Source organism: Neovison vison, chromosome 13 (assembly GCF_020171115.1).
Source record: "Neovison vison isolate M4711 chromosome 13, ASM_NN_V1, whole genome shotgun sequence".
Taxonomy (NCBI): Eukaryota; Metazoa; Chordata; class Mammalia; order Carnivora; family Mustelidae; genus Neogale; species Neogale vison.
This window is the reverse complement of record NC_058103.1, coordinates 101123694-101139282: the sequence shown is the minus strand read 5'-3', so window position 1 is coordinate 101139282 and position 15589 is coordinate 101123694. Positions and strand designations below refer to the sequence as shown.

The 15589-nt window shown below is 48.2% G+C and overlaps 1 protein-coding gene across 1 annotated transcript in view; it reads left to right on the top strand.

Annotated features, from left to right (window-relative positions):
• The window catches only part of MYO1E (myosin IE), a 195259-nt gene extending 183758 nt beyond the window's left edge, over positions 1-11501 (top strand). The window contains exons 27-28 of the mRNA XM_044230483.1: positions 7087-7256; positions 10420-11501. Coding sequence (XP_044086418.1) covers positions 7087-7256; positions 10420-10496 — 247 coding nt within the window. The 3' untranslated portion in view covers positions 10497-11501. The remainder of the gene's footprint in view (positions 1-7086; positions 7257-10419) is intronic.
• The last annotated feature ends 4088 nt before the right edge of the window (positions 11502-15589 follow it).

The window sequence follows — 15589 nt, the reverse complement described above, 5'->3', positions numbered from 1 at the left end:
GCCCTGACTTCCCAGGAACACTGTCTTTTTGGTTGGCCTCTTTAATCCCGTGGGCCATTTCATGAGAGGGCAACTTCACGAAATTTCGAGATACCCCAGAGATGCCGAAAAATATTGAAAGTGCTCAGAGCTGGGGCTTCTGGCCATGCCACAAAGGGGAGGGATCGATAGAAAAATTCAAATGCTGCCTGTGTGTCTCTTGACAAGATTCTCCTAATGGAGTCATATTTTCAAGGGGCTTAAAATTTCCAACAAGTGTCCAATAGCAATATTTCTCAACCCACAATCTACAGGAGCAGCAGCCGTATCCTGGCCCAGGCAGACATGAGGCTTAGGAATTCCTGGCATCCATTCCCACATTTCCAGTAATGTTTATAGATTCAACCTTTTGGAACCGAGTATATTTTAAAGAGCCAATGAAATAAAATGCCATTATTTTCCTTCTTGGAATTTCAAGACATAAATCTCACATCTGCAGAACAAAGGGGTGATACTAGAAAGCTTAATCTCAGCTCACCCTGGGATCAGCTAGGTACACCCAGCTGCCCCAGAGGTTGGGAGCAGCGGAGACGCCCATAGAAGGTGGCCTGACGGTGTGCAGAGAGCACAGGAGTCACAGCTGCAGGGACGGACTGGGTGTCGGTCCCTGATTTCATTTGTTCGTCCTTCACGGATTCAGGCATCAGATATTCATGGAGCCCCATGCCAGCTCTGGGCCACACGTTGGACACACCGATCGCTTCCCTCATCACTAGCTGTCTCCCTTCCTGTTTGTCATGGCATCTTTCCACACCTTGGGGTCCTCACCTGTGTCGTAAGGATAATAATCTCAGGTTAAAGCCCACTCCTCAGGGTGTCTTGAAGATGAAGTAAGGGCTTTGCAAACGGCAAGTGTTGCGCACCTTGTAAGTTGATGTGTGTTGGCTTTATTACTGTTGTCCAGGTGCCGTGGTCTTACCGGTAAATACTCCTGTTCTACCAGGACTGAAAGGCGGCTTTACTCTTAGGAACTCAGATCTCTGGACTCCATGCGGGTGGAAGCTTCAGGCATTGCAGGCTTTGGGCCAGAGTGGGGGAGGCGTTCTTGTTAAACATCCTTTGCTCCTTTCCCGGTGACAGCTCGCGTCCTCCGGGCAGTGACAGGCGTTACCAGAGGAGAGCAAAGGCACAAACACTCAACTGCAGATAGCCTTGTCCTCATTGACGTCATCCGGGGCTTTGCTCTCCTGTGAGACTGGGCAGCTGTCCGTAAGGGTTCAGCTGTGGGTCGGCAGCCTGAGGTCTCAGGGCAGAGGCCCCCCTCACCCGTCTTCCCCAGTCAGGAACACGGGGCTTGTCCCCTGGTGTGGTTCGTGCACAGCAACTTGGATGGGAAGCGCTTGAGGACTCGGGAAACCTTGTGGGGTGGTTTAGGATGGATTGCGCCCGAGGTCTGGTGCCCTCCTCCGAAGAACGACGTGCTGCGAAAGCAAGTTGCCGTAGTTCCCCTTCCCTGTGTGCTTGTTTTCCTCGTGGGGAAGAGATACACCCACATGGTAAGGATGGGTCAAGTTGCCGTAGGGAAACCGGATTACGTTGCACCGAAGTTACCCAGAAGGAAACTGAATGGGCTCGGTGATGGGGAGTTTCAGAATTCACCATTAATATGTATAGAGTGCAAAATAACTTAGGGAGGTTCTGGAATTCTTGCCCCAACCCCCATGATCCCCATGAAAGAATTGCTTTTGTAACAGTCTTCAGTCACGTAAAGCTTATTAGGAGGGCCCATGTCCTAAGACACAGAGGTACCAGAACAATCTAACTCCTACCTGTGTGTTAACGAAACCAGTTCAGGCAGGACACGTGTAGACCAGTGAACGGGCCACCACGACCGAGTGGGGACAGCAGCGTGCTGGTGTGGCTTTCTGGAGATAAAAGGGCCAGAGTTGGAGCACCTGGGTGGCTCAGTGGGTTAAAGCCTCTGCCTTTGGCTCAGGTCATGATCTCAGGGTCCTGGGATCGAGCCCCACATCGGGCTCTCTGCTCAGCAGGGAGCCTGCTTCTCTGTCAAATAAATAAATAAAGTCTTAAAAAAAATAAATAAATAAAAAGGGCCAGAGTTAGGAAGAGATGTGTAGCCACACACCATCGAGACTAGTGTCCTGCCATCCTCCAGCAGCCAGACATTGATAACATCAAGCACGTAGACAGAGGTAAAATGTGGGAGAATAATTAGGAAGGGTTGAATTTTGAGTATTTATTGCCTTGCTTGTAATATATTCAAAATTGTCTTTTGTGTTCGCTCTTGTCTGTGACAATGGCTGTGTTTAAGAGCTGACTTGCAGAATTGGCCACGCATAGCGTCCTCCTCCCCTGGGCCAGACGGAGTCTGTTCCAGCTCGCTGGGTGAGCGGGGCCGGATCCCTTCCTCGTGGCATTGACCACTCTACCCGGGGCTGCACGTGGAGGCCTTCGGGGCCCCTGAAAGGCCTCATTAATCAATTCCTGGCAGCTGGTAGTCCTTCTCTTTCCTCGTTATTGATTACACAGGATCGCCACCTAGTGATGCAAAGGGGATTGTGTGGGTTGAAGGCTGAAGACTAAGACGGAGCAGGGGAAATGGCTGTAGCTCCTGACCCGTTTCTGGCTCTACGTTGTGGTAAAACAGAGAGGCAGCCGTCACATCATTGGCACAGACATCCTGGGCTCCGTCGTACATCTGACAGTGGAGTTTGTGGAGAGCATACTAGAAAGCATCTGAGCGTTAGGGTGAGCAGTCCCGGTGGGGCGTGGGGGCAGCCCAGCCCCCGGGACCAGGAAGGTGTGCCAGGTGCCCTGAAGCAGCGCCTGTTAAGATTCCCAGGCACCGTGTCTTGCCCGGAGCAGCCACGGCTGAGGCGAGTTGGTCTGACTTCCTACAGCTGCAGGAAGGGGTTCCCAGGTGACCTGCCTTTCTGCTGAGTCGCGCAAGAAGGGTGGAAACAAACTGAGAAGGGAGAATGGGGCTGCAGGGACTTGGCTCTGACTGGCTGCCTCACTGGGGAGTTGTGTGCTCCTTTCTGGTCACAGAGGACACTGGAACGGGGAAGAGCCAGATCACGGTGACCTCAGGATTGGTTGTCTACACAGACACTTACCTGATGCAAAATGCGAAGCTGTCCCCCACCTCCACAGCAGTCCCCCTCAAACTCAGCCCCCCAGCCCACATTCTGCTCTCCAGCACCCAGTACCTCATCTCAAAGCTGCCTGGACTCTCCCTGCTCTTGAATGTGGGGTACTGTGAGCCCTGTTTAGGCAAGGCAGCTAAATCACTAAGTGACTTTAGATTGGTAAAGCACGGTGGCCTTGGGCCAGGGCCTGGGACAACCAAGCCCACTATTGCCAATGGCCTACAAGGGACTCTAAACCCCCAGTATCCCCTGAGCTTTTATTTTGGTTGGTTTTACTTTGACTTATCCTAAGGAAGTATCCTCTGATGCCTTGGGACCAAATACCGTGCAATGGCTGTGCTCGCACAGGTGTTTAAATAGTCCTGCTCTCCTCCATCTCTTCTGCCACCGGCCCTGGTTCTGGGACATCCAGTGCCCCCGGGCGGACAGACTGGCTGAGGTCACTCTGGGTATCAATGAGCCGCCAAGCCAAAAGTGGTCTATATGATTTACTTTGTTGTTTTTTCTTTAAGTAGTTTTGAGATATAATTTATAGATTCTTTTTTTTTTAAAGATTTTATTTATTTATTTGACAGGCAGAGATTACAAGTAGGCTGAGAGGCAGGCAGAGAGAGAGAAGGAGGAAGCAGGCTCCCTGCTGAGCAGAGAGCCCGATGCGGGGCTCGATCCCAGGACCCTGGGATCATGACCTGAGCCGAAGGCAGAGGCTTTAACCCACTGGGCCACCCATGTGCCCCTAATTTATAGATTCTTAAATCAACCCATTTAAAGTACCATTGAGCAGTATTTAGGTGCAGAGCTGTACAACCATCATTGTAATCTAATTTTAAAAAATTTTTTTAAGTAAACTCTATACCCAACATGGGGCTCACACGAATGACCCCAAGATCAGGAGTCCAGTGCTCTACTGACTGAGCCAGCCAGCCACCCCATCATAATCTAATTTTTAGAATTTTCATCATCCCAGAAAGAAATGTCCTTCCCCCAACCCCCAGCCCTAGGGAACCACTAATCTACTTGCTTTCATTATAGATTAGCTTCCTCTGAATATTTCATATGAATAGGACTACCCTTTTGTAAATGGAATTGTTTCCTCAACCTTGTATTCTCTAATCCTGCTTAACTTGTTTATTGCTTGTAATAGTTTTTTAGTGCATTCCTTAGGTTTTTTTCCTACATGCAAGATCATCTCCTCTGCGAATAGAGGTATTTTTACTTCTTTTCCAGTCTGAATGCCTTTTATTTTTCTGGAGTATTTGCTCTGGCCGGAGCTTCCAGTGCAGTTTAGAACAGAAGTGGTGAGAGCTGGCATCCCTGTTCTGTTCCTAATCTTAGAGGGAAAGCATTGGTCCCCTAAAGATGACATAAGCCAGGAGTACATGAATAAGGTGTCCTGACCCCAGCCAGGGCTCCGTCAAGAAAGGTAGGAAGATACCAGTGTGGCCTGAGGCAGGACTTGAGGCTGGAAGCCCGCAGGGGCCACACTTTGCGGGGGATTTTGTGGGCCCCATGCAGGGTCTTGGTTTATTTCCCAAGGAAAGGGAGAAGCTCTCAGGATTTTTAAGTGGAGGGTGTAGTGAGCTAATAGACACTGAGTTGGGGGGGTATTCAGGGAGCCCAGGAAGGAGGCAGCTGGCAGCAAAGACATGAGGGAGGAGGAACTGCCAGGGCTTGGTCAAAGCTGGAGGTGCTGGGCAGAGCAGCCAGGGGGTGACGCCCAGGATTGCTGCAGGAAGGACAGTCGTACATTTCAGACAGTCTTCCACCTTTTTCTCCCCACTGGCCCCTTTTCCTCCGGGACTACACCTAACTCCCAATACTCTTGGGCTTAGACGCCTCATCAACTGCACTAATGTTGGTAAGATCCCCCCTGGACATGAGAGAGGTCAGATCTCCATCTGTGAGGATTGAGAGGGAGAGAGAATGCATGCATCCTTTCAACACTGCGTCCTAGAACTAGCAGCCTGGAAGCTTTCCTCCCTCCCAGGGTATTGTAATGCACACCCTTCCTCCACACCCTCTCTTCCTTGTTGCTGGAAAATCAGATGACTTCTGGTATCCAGGCTAATGGCTCTTATTAACCAGATGCTGACACATCCTTAATATATAGGTTGCTTAATTAAAAGCCTGCTTGCCTGGCCAGCTGTCAGAGAAGCAAGCACTTTTCGAGCAGGGAATGGGGATTTCCAATCGACTAGGGAGGAAATGATGTCATGCTAATGATCTACAAGATGCCTTTCCTCTATGATGAAAGAAAAGTGTTTGGTGGTAGGTGGGGACAGTGGTTGACCTAAGAGTAGAGCCCAAGTAACCTTGAATTTGCTCCCCACCCACACAGGGAGCCCTAGGCAGCCCCCTGAAAGCCCACCCCTGATAGAAGCAGTCCTACCCCACCCAGCTGGCAGCCAGGACCACCCCCCCACACACACACACCCAGATACCCCCTCATGATCTAACCTGCTCATCAGCCCCCAGTGAGCATCTGTTGTCAAGGGACCTCAGCGAACAGCAGCCCGGCCTCCTGAGAGCACAGGTCAGAGTGCGTGTGCTTTTCCCCTTCACAACTCAGGTTGCGGTGGAGAAAGACTCTCCCTTCTCCTCCGTCCTGCCACAGGTAAGAACACACCTGGCCAGGCTGAAGAGCCAGCCCCACTGAGTTGAGTACAGCCCAGTTTCTCAGAGAAGAAATCATCAATTTATGTTTGTTTTGTGAGCAAATGAATGTGGGCTTTTCCTCGTTTTCGTCCTCAGGCAAAGTGGGGAAGAAAACATTTGCTACTTTTTATTCGAAATGCCTTGTATGAACATACTTAACAAAGTTGTTTCAGATTAAAGATCTCGAGCTATATAGCGCTTTGCCTTTGAGACAATGTATGAAGGACAATGTATGAAGAACACGTTTTCGTTTTCGTTAGTCACCATACAGTCCATTATCAGTTTTTGATGTGTGTCCCTGATTCGTCGTTTGCATAGGACACCCAGTGCTCCACGCAATCCGTGCCCTCCTTCCGTTTAAAGCTAGAAGACGCAGGTGAGGGTTCTAGTGCCGGAGATGGTTTTGTGAAGGCCACGAGGAAGGGAAGGTGCTCCCGGCATCCAGCGGGCAGAGGCCCGGATGCTGCCCCCCAGCCCATGGTACTTGCCTACCCACCCCTGCCCCCCGCAGAGCCTCACCAGCAGGGCAGGAGTATTCAAAGCAGCGTTACTTTTCACCATACTAGAACCTGAAATCATCCCAAATGACCATTGACAGGGAACTGGAAAAGTAAATAGTGACATATTTATGCTGTGGAAGAGGTTGAGGCCCTGGGAATGCATGGCCAGTGTATTCAATATAGAGCGAATGGTGGTAGAATGGGATTCCTTTCAGGGGCGCCTGGGTGGCTCAGTCGGTTAAGCATCGGACTCGTGATTTCGGCTCAGGTCATGATCTCAGGGTCGTGAGATCGAGCTCTGTGTCAGGTTTTGCACTGGGCATGGAGCCTGCTTAAGATTCTCTTTTTCCCTCTGCCCCTTCCCACCCCCCCTGCCCCCGCCCCCCGCCGGTCTAAAAAAAAAAAAAAAAGATAGAACATGATTCCTTTTATCCAGTTAAACAGGGAAAAACCATGTGTACTGTTTAGGAATACTTGTGTGTATGGTAAAAACACAAAGAAAAGCAGAATTATTAATACAGAATGCAGGGTGGTGGTTGATTCTGAGAAGGATTGCTGTCGAGGAAAGGTACCTGCAGGCTTCTGGGGCCCTGACAAGAGTTCTTTCTCCAAAGTTGGGGGCAGTATTTTTATTCTCAGAGAAATCTTGGGAATTGGCGTATCTTTTGGTGGCTTGAAGTGGATTTGAACTTCTGGCCAGTGCTGGCTCTGTGCTCCAGACCAGCACACCGTGATACCTTCTGTTAGCTCCCATCTCTTACCTGCCTGCATTCTCTCCACAGTGTCCGGAGACAAACGAGCAGTCGGCCTCCCCCAGCTGGGGGCAGACCTAAGCCCCAGCCCAAGCCTAAGCCTCAGGTGCCACAGTGCAAGGCTCTCTATGCCTATGATGCTCAGGACACAGACGAACTCAGCTTCAATGCCAATGACATTATCGATATTATCAAAGAAGGTAAGTGCATGGTTGGCTGGCTGGCTGGGACAGCCTCCTGAAGAACATCTGGTCACATTGCTATAAGAACTAGTTTAAACACGAAGGGAATTTATAGACTATTCTGACTGAAACTTGGAGCAAAAGGCTAGGCTCAGTTTGATCAAGGCTCCAAATTTTTTTTCTTTAAATATTTCTTTCAGCTCCGCCTTCTTTGTATTTGCTCCCTTCTTGGCTGTTTTCCCTCATGGCAGCAAAATGGCTGCACCAATTCCAGCAGTATCAAACTATGTCTGGAATCTGCTTTATCTCTGAAACTTCTCTTAGCCATTGGACAAAAGCCCTAGGTTTCACTCTGATTAGACCAAATTGGTCATGTGCCCATTCCTGAATCTCTGTAGCAAGACAAGGGCTGTACCTGTAGTAGGTTAGGCATGGCAGGGACTTCTGTAGGAAACGGGAGTTAGGACTATCCCACCCAAACTTGATGGCCTCCTCATATGGAAAGTAGATGGAATGGAAGCCAGGGAGGCAACCTGGAACATCTATTATAAAAGTAGTCTGTGGGCTTGGCTGAATGCTTCATTAATTTGGTAGAGCTGATAATCTAGAATATAATATACATATGACCAAACACTAGCTTATGGAAGTTTTTTAAAAAGATAACTCCGGGGCACCTGGGTAGGACAGTTGGCTGAGTATGTTGATTTTGGCTCAGGTCATGATCTCAGGGTTGTGGGATTGAGTCCCATGGCAGACTCCCTGCACAGAGGGGAATCTGCTTGGGCTTCTCTTTCCCTCTCCCTTTGCCCCTCCCCTGCTCCAAAGCAAATAAATACATCTTTAAAAGAAAAAGGTAATGGCAGATTTAGGATGTTAAAAAAGCAAAAAAGTGAAGGAAATGGCATTTGTGGTGAGGAATGGGGAGACACAGAGAGCCAGAGAGGCTAGAAAGAGCAGGTCATTTTAGGAAAAGGAAGCGACACTCAACCGTGGCAGGATCCCTCGGGGATGTCACAGGAGACCACGTGAAGCCGGGCGCAGCCTGTTGGTGGAGGGCCCTGAAGGACGGGCTCAGGAGGACTTGTGGACAGTGCGGAGCCATCCGTTACAAGCAGAGCAAGGACAGCCTGAGTGAAGTGGCCTTGGTTAAGTTTAGCCTTCAGGAAGAGGTGGCCAAGGACAGGTCCAGGAATGGTGTTTTTAAGCCATTCCCTCATCACAGGAGCTCAGTCAGGAGATTTAGGTGCCTGGACTGACCTCCTTCTAAATGGCTTCTGGGCATTATTTTGACCTCCTTGAGCCACCTAGTTTGCTATAGGTTTCAATATTTTAGCCATTTAGTATCCTTCCTAGAAGGTGTCAGAGTCCAAATAAAAGTTGAAATAAATGCTTAGTAAACACAAACCGTTTTTATCACCAGTTTGTTCAGCAAAAATAGTGGAAATGACCAGTTACCCAGTAATAAAGATTGGCTAAATAAGCTTTGCTCTATCCCTTCAGTGAACTTTGATGACATTTTTGTTAGAGATCATGATGGCAGTAGTGTGGTATACTTAATGAAATGGAAAAAATGTTCATGGGAAAAAGGAAAAAGGTTATAGACTGTGGACCATTGCCTCATTTTTGTAAAAATATAAAACAGATGGCTATCTGTGTGTATGTATATATTCATGTATTCATAGGTGGTCTCCTTAAGTGTTGAATTTTGAGTATTGCTTTCTTTTCATTTCTAAATATTTCAGATTTTTCTAGAAATAACACGTATTTTGGGTTTAATCAAAACAATTACATATTTGTGGAAAACATCGAGTCCTAGAAGTTTCTCAGAAAATGCTATAAATTGTCACTGTAATGGGTGCAGTGCCGTGCGAGTACAGGAAAATGGGACAGAACAGAATCCAGAAACAGACCCATGTATATACAGGTGTTTAATCTAGGATAAATGTGGCATTTGAAATCAGGAGAAAGGAGAGACAATGACTTTTCATTCTGAAAAGAAAATAAAGTTAGGGCTCTACCTCGTACATAAAACAAATACCAGATGAATTAGAGATCTAAAATAGGTAAATGAAATATCATGACCTGAGCCAAAATCAAAAGTCAGAAACTTAACCACTGAGCCAATAGGTAATAGAGTGTCACCTATTATAACAGTGTTTTATTGTCCTAAGAATAAAAGGTCTATATTCTTTGAGCCAGAAATCTCTCCTGTAGACTTGCTTGCACACAGACATAAAGATACAGGTAGGGACACTGATTCCATCAGTAGTGCAAAAAGAGGGAACAAGTGTCCATCAATCAGGAAATGGATCTATAAATCTTGGTATAATGCAGCTGTTTAAAAATGAGATGCGGACGTGGAAAGACGATACCTGTTAAATAGTATTGAAAAGCAAGATGCAGAATAATAAGATAGAGAGGCCTGTTTCTGTTTAAAATGAGTGTGTGTGTGGCTATCGTCACAGAAGAGGGTCTGGGAGAATGTAGACCACATACCTACTCCTGGTGGAGGGCCTGGGATTAAGGTGGGAGGCGTTGCAGATCAGGTTCTTCCAGAAACATTCCGCGCTGGAGGAAGGAGTGGGAAAGGTCTGATGGGGGAGTAGCCCTGTGTGGAGAAAAGTAGGGAGGCAGGACTGGGGGCCCTATCATGGTCCCCGACTAGGCTTAGCGTGCCTGCACCCCAACGGGAGCCATCAGCCTCATCTCAGAGGCCCGGCAGTCCTGGAGGGCTGAGAGCGGGACACTGTCAGCAAAGCCTTACGTGGGAGCAGAAGGTTCTTGCTCAAAGAGGACCCTGAGTGATCTGTGTCTGCTGGGGGGAGGGGTTACTTTTTACAACAGACTCGTTCATTTAAAAGAAAATAAAGGGGACCCCTGGATGGCTCAGTCAGTTAAGTGGCTGCCTTTGGCTCAGGTCACGATCTCAGGGTCCTGGGATGGAGCCCCATGTTGGACCCCCTGTTCGGTGGAGAGTCTGCTTCTCCCTGTCCCTCCACTTCTCGCTCTCTCTTGCTCAGATAAATAAAATCTTTAAAAATAAATAAAAAGGACAAAGAACGCAGATGGAGGGAGCCAAACCACCTTTCCCCACGTGCTGCACCCACAGGAGAGGGGTGTGGTTTGGCCCAGGCAGACCTACCTTGCTCACCCTCACTTTCGCCATCTCTGTCTCCTGCAGATCCTTCTGGCTGGTGGACAGGTCGACTACGAGGCAAGCAGGGCCTGTTCCCCAACAACTATGTGACCAAGATCTGAGGTGCACAGAGACTCTGACGTCACTGGAGTGAAGGCGCTCCAGATAGGGAAGGGGACGTTTTGGGGTTCTCCTTCTGATCCATAGCGAGCAATTGCTTCCTTTTTCTGGCACCTTCCCCATGGAGGACAATGATATGCTGGGCTGGGGACAGGGAGTGTCACTCCATAAACGATCCTAAAAGGGGGCCCTATTCATAGGAGCCCAGGAGGGCAGAACAGCCACCCCCTAAGATTTATTTATTGTATTTAAACCTGGTGAGAGGACAGGCAAGGTCCGCTCAGACCTTGTTGGCTCTGTCGGAACAGCACCCGCTGGCTTCCCAGGCCCAGGGAACGGCTGTAGGCGGCCGCTGACAAGTGCCTTTAGTCAAAGAGCACATTGCTTCCATCCCTCTTTTCCTTACCTGACACACACATTCCTCTCTGCCACTTTCCCTCAGGGAGGACCTGCCCTCTGCAGGCTGGGCTTGGCGGGAGCGGGCACTTCCGGTGCAGAGGCCGAGGGCCGGCATGGCCTGCGGAGCCCACGGGTGCAGAGGGTGCTGGGTTACGCTTCGCCGGGACCATCCGGCTGCCGGGCTGAGCAGGGGCTGGGGGCTGGGCTGTTGGCCTTGCTTTCTCTGGGTCTTCAGTTGGAATGTGGCTGGCCCATGTTGGTTTTATGTTTAATGCTGTACCTATTATAAGAAGGATCTCTTTTTTTTCAAGCTGTACATTTATAAAAAACAGATCATATACTGTATATAAAAATCTGAAGATGGTAGAAACATGTATGAATGTACTAAGTAGTATTCCACTGTACTTATTCATAAGGTAGGTTTTATTACCAGACTCCCACCAGGTACTTACAAGTGTGCACTACTCCTTTTCAACTATAGAATCAGTGTTACTGCTTTCTGGCCCAGCCCCTGCAAAACCTTCCTCAACCCTTGCCGTATAGGTAATTTTCCTCTGTGCCCTGTCTCTCCCGCTACCTCCTAAATAAATAAAGGAACCAATGAACCACCTGTTGTTTTGTGACATTTTCTATAAGTTGAATTGGACCTCCCTATCCCCTCAAAAAAGATGTTGAACCCCGAACCCCAAGTACCCCACAATAGGACCTTATTTGGAAATAGAGCATTTTTACAGAAAATGAAGTCATTAGGGCGGGCCCCAATCCAGTATAACTGGTGTCCCAAAAAAAGGGGTCATTTGGACATGGATGGCCACAGGCGAGAGAACATGAAGGGACAGCCATCGCTAGCCAAGGAGGGGGGCCTGGCACAGATGTGCTTCCCTCACAGCTCTCAGAAGGAGCCAACCTTACCCGCGTGCAGCAGACTGGAACAACTGGCTTCCACAGCTAGAAGACAGTCCATTTCTGGCGGTCAGCCATGCAGTCTGTGGCACTTTGTGAAGGCGAGCCTGGCGGGCCTAGCCGGCCAGTGCAGTGTTTGTTGCAATACTAGTGAAAAGTCAGAAACGATGGAATGTCTATGGATGAGGCAATGATTCTCAGGGGAGACTGTCACTTCTCTGCCTCTCCTTCTGATTGCCTTGGCCTTTCGGAAGCTGTTGGGAAAGTAGGGTTTGACCAGCACACACCTTCTTGCCATTCCAAGATTCCTGAGTCCATGGGAAAAATTATCAGGGGTTACATATAAGGGGGAAAAAGGTATCTGAACTTACAACAGAGTAAACCACTTAATTCTGTGTGCTCAAAAACAGAACAACAAATAATGTTTAAAGTATATTTTGGTTCAAAGATGCCTGGGTAGCTCAGTAAGTTGAATAGCCAACTCTTGATTTCAGTTCAGGTCATGATCTCAGGGTCTTAAAAAAGAATTTGGGGCCAAGTGACAGGACAACCTGAATTAAGCTTAAGTTATTTTGAAAAGGCCTATCTTGAGGAAAAATGTTAACTTTGGAGGACCTAAGGTGACCTTGGGCAGTAGAAGGAATCATTAGTGAAATTCGTTAAATAAAAATATTCATTGGGCGCCTGGGTGGCTCAGTGCGTTAAGCTGCTGCCTTCGGCTCAGGTCATGATCTCAGGGTCCTGGGATCGAGGCCCGCATCGGGCTCTCTGCTCAGCAGGGAGCCTGCTTCCTCCTCTTTATCTCTGCCTGCCTCTCTGCCTACTTGTAATCTCTCTCTGTCAAATAAATAAATAAAATCTTTAAAAAAAAAATATTCATTAAAAGGATGAGATTGTGCCACTTGAGACAATACGGACAGACCTAGAGGGTATCATGCTAAGTGAAATAAGTCAGACTGAGAGAGACAAATACCATATGATTCCATTCCTTAGTAGGATCTAGGAAAAAAGAACAAACAAAAAGCAGAATTGGACCGATAAACACAGAGAGTAAACTGGTGGTTGGCTGGGAGAGGAGGGGAGAAGATGGCAAAATGGGCAAGGGGGAGTGGGAGATCCAGGTTTCCAGCCATAGAAGGAATAAGTCATGGGAATAAAAGGCACAGCATAAGGAATGCCATCAATGACCTTGTAATAGGTCATGAGAGAGATGGCAGCTACACTTGTGAACACAGCGTAATGTACAAAGCTGTCAAATCACGGGGCGCCTGGGTGGCTCAGTGGTTTAGGCCTCTGCCTTCGGCTCGGGTCATGATCTCAGGGTCCTGGGATCGAGCCCCACGTCGGGCTCTCTGCTCAGCAGGGAGCCTGCTTCCCCCTCTCTCTCTCTGCCTGCCTCTCTCTGCCTGCTTGTGATCTCTCTCTATCAAATAAATAAATTAAAAAAAAAAAAAGCTGTCAAATCACTAAGCTGTACACCTGAAACTACTGTAGCATGGTGAGTCAGCTGTACTAAAAAAAAAATTATTGGCTTTACATAATTTTCCTAATGTTAAGCGTTAAAAAAAAAAAGGCCACATTGGGGAGGGGAGTGCAGAATCAGTCTTGGCTGCTTTTAATGTAATGATTGGCCTTCAAAACCGGCATGTAACTCGGATCCCTCAGGCTCTAGGTGACGACACAGGAACAGAGTCTAAGATCCACACAAGCAGTGAGAAGAGCCCTGGCTCATGGGACTCACAGAGCAGGTCCCAGCCCTGCTCCCATGTGCCTTACCTAGCGCCAGGCTCAAGGAGGTCTTCAAATGTGGCTTCAACAGATGAGGAAGTTCACTAAAATCATGATCCTAGGTTTCTCTGGGCTCTGCATTTAGCCAGGCCTGCCATTTTGTTCCCTGTTCAGTTGGGTCAAGAGTCACTTCACCTGGGAGAAGGTATGTAAAAAGGATCAAAGGGCCACCCCTGCCTTCTAGAACATGCCATCCTGTCTGGGTTGATGGTGTGTTTGTGCACATACACCACACATGGATAGCAGCAGAAAATGCAGTGTAAGGATATGACATCCCTTCAACCAAAGCTTGAAAGTAACCAAGCACCTCGAGTAGGCTTGAACGTTCCCTTGGGCAGAGATGTTCAAATAAGTAACAGACCAGCATTTGCAAACGCTTTGGCCTCAGAATCCCTTTACACTCTTCAGTATTATTGAAGACTTCAGAGTGTTCCACTTTTGTCTGTTACAACTATCAGTGTTTACCATAGTAGAAATTCAAACAGGGCGCCTGAGTGACTCAGTGGCTCAGTGGGTTAAGCCTCTGCCTTTGGTTCAGGTCATGATCTCAGGGTCATGGGATCGAGCCCCGAATCGGGCTCTCTGATCAGCAGGAAGCCTGCTTCTCCCTCTCTCTCTGCCTGCCTCTCTGCCTACTTGTGATCTCTCTCTGTCAAATAAATAAATAAAATCTTAAAAAAAATTCAAATAAAATTTTAAAACACCAGAAACATACACATTCTACTAAGCACCAGAGTGATGACATCATCACGTGTCATGTAGCTTCTGGAAGATTCCACCATACACTAATGAGATTCTACCACCTAGTAAGAATGGGGAAAAAAAAAAACCTACTAATATCCTAGTATTACCATGAAAATGGTTTGACATGCAAAAGGGCCATCTCTTCCACAGTGCTTCAGGAAGAGAGACTGATACCCATGGAGAGGACAAAGGGTGAGGCCTTTCTTATAATGTACTCCCACCATCAGGCATGCAAACCATACACATGTATTGGCCCAGCCCATCTAATCAAACGTGACTCCCCACCAAGCCCGGCCCTATGAAGGTGGAAAGGGTATGAGTTTCCTTCTTAAAGAACATTCCTTGCAAAGTACACATACCATATCCACTCACAGTGGCTAGAACTTAGTCACGTAGCCTCAACTGCCAGGGAAGCTGGGAGGCTTTGCTGGAAACAGCGAGTCACAGTGGAGAGAGCAGCTCATCCAGGGCACCAGAAAGAGGTCTTCCTCCTCCTTCGGCAGGACTCCTTCCAGGCAGAGACATCCATGAGAACAAGTGCGGGACAACGTGGCTGCGTACCCAGGTAACTGACAACCTCCGTCAGTCTGCCACGGAGCAGGGCTTGTACAGGCCAGTCTTCTCCCTTCCGGACTCCTTCCAACTCTGCGGTCCCCCCCTGCACGGAGCTGGTCAGATCAGGCTGGCCCTGCCTCTGCTGGCTGCTTTTATGGTAGTTTCAGCAGCGGGTGGGGGCAGAGTTCCGCTTCAAGAGTACAGTGAGCACAGGATGCATCTTGGTGGAAAAGCTAACAATGTCCCTGGTACCCTTCACTTTGAACGTCAATGAGTGGGGGCCATTCTGCAATGTCGCTCACTCCCTTTGCTGCCTCGTTTTGTGTTTCTCCCAAGGCCGCTCCCGAATTTAGGAGCTTATTTACTCTGACCGGCTACTCAACACCTTTCCCTCCTACAGTACTGGACCTGCCCCTCTGAGAGGCATGGCCTGGTCTAAAACCACTTTGCAATGAGAAGGCTCAGTATAGTTCACTTCCTTGCCCCAGATCACATAGCTCTTAAGGAGAGGAACCATCAGTTGACCCCTGATCTGACCCCAAGGTCCGTGTTCTCCATCTGTCTCCAATCCAGCTAATATCAAGGAGTTCGATAGTCTAATTGTCAGCCTTCCAACCTCCAATTATCCTTTTCTCAAACAAGAACCAAAAAATAATAATAATCAAAAACCAAAATTTAAAAAAAGAAAAACTCACAAATAAGACTC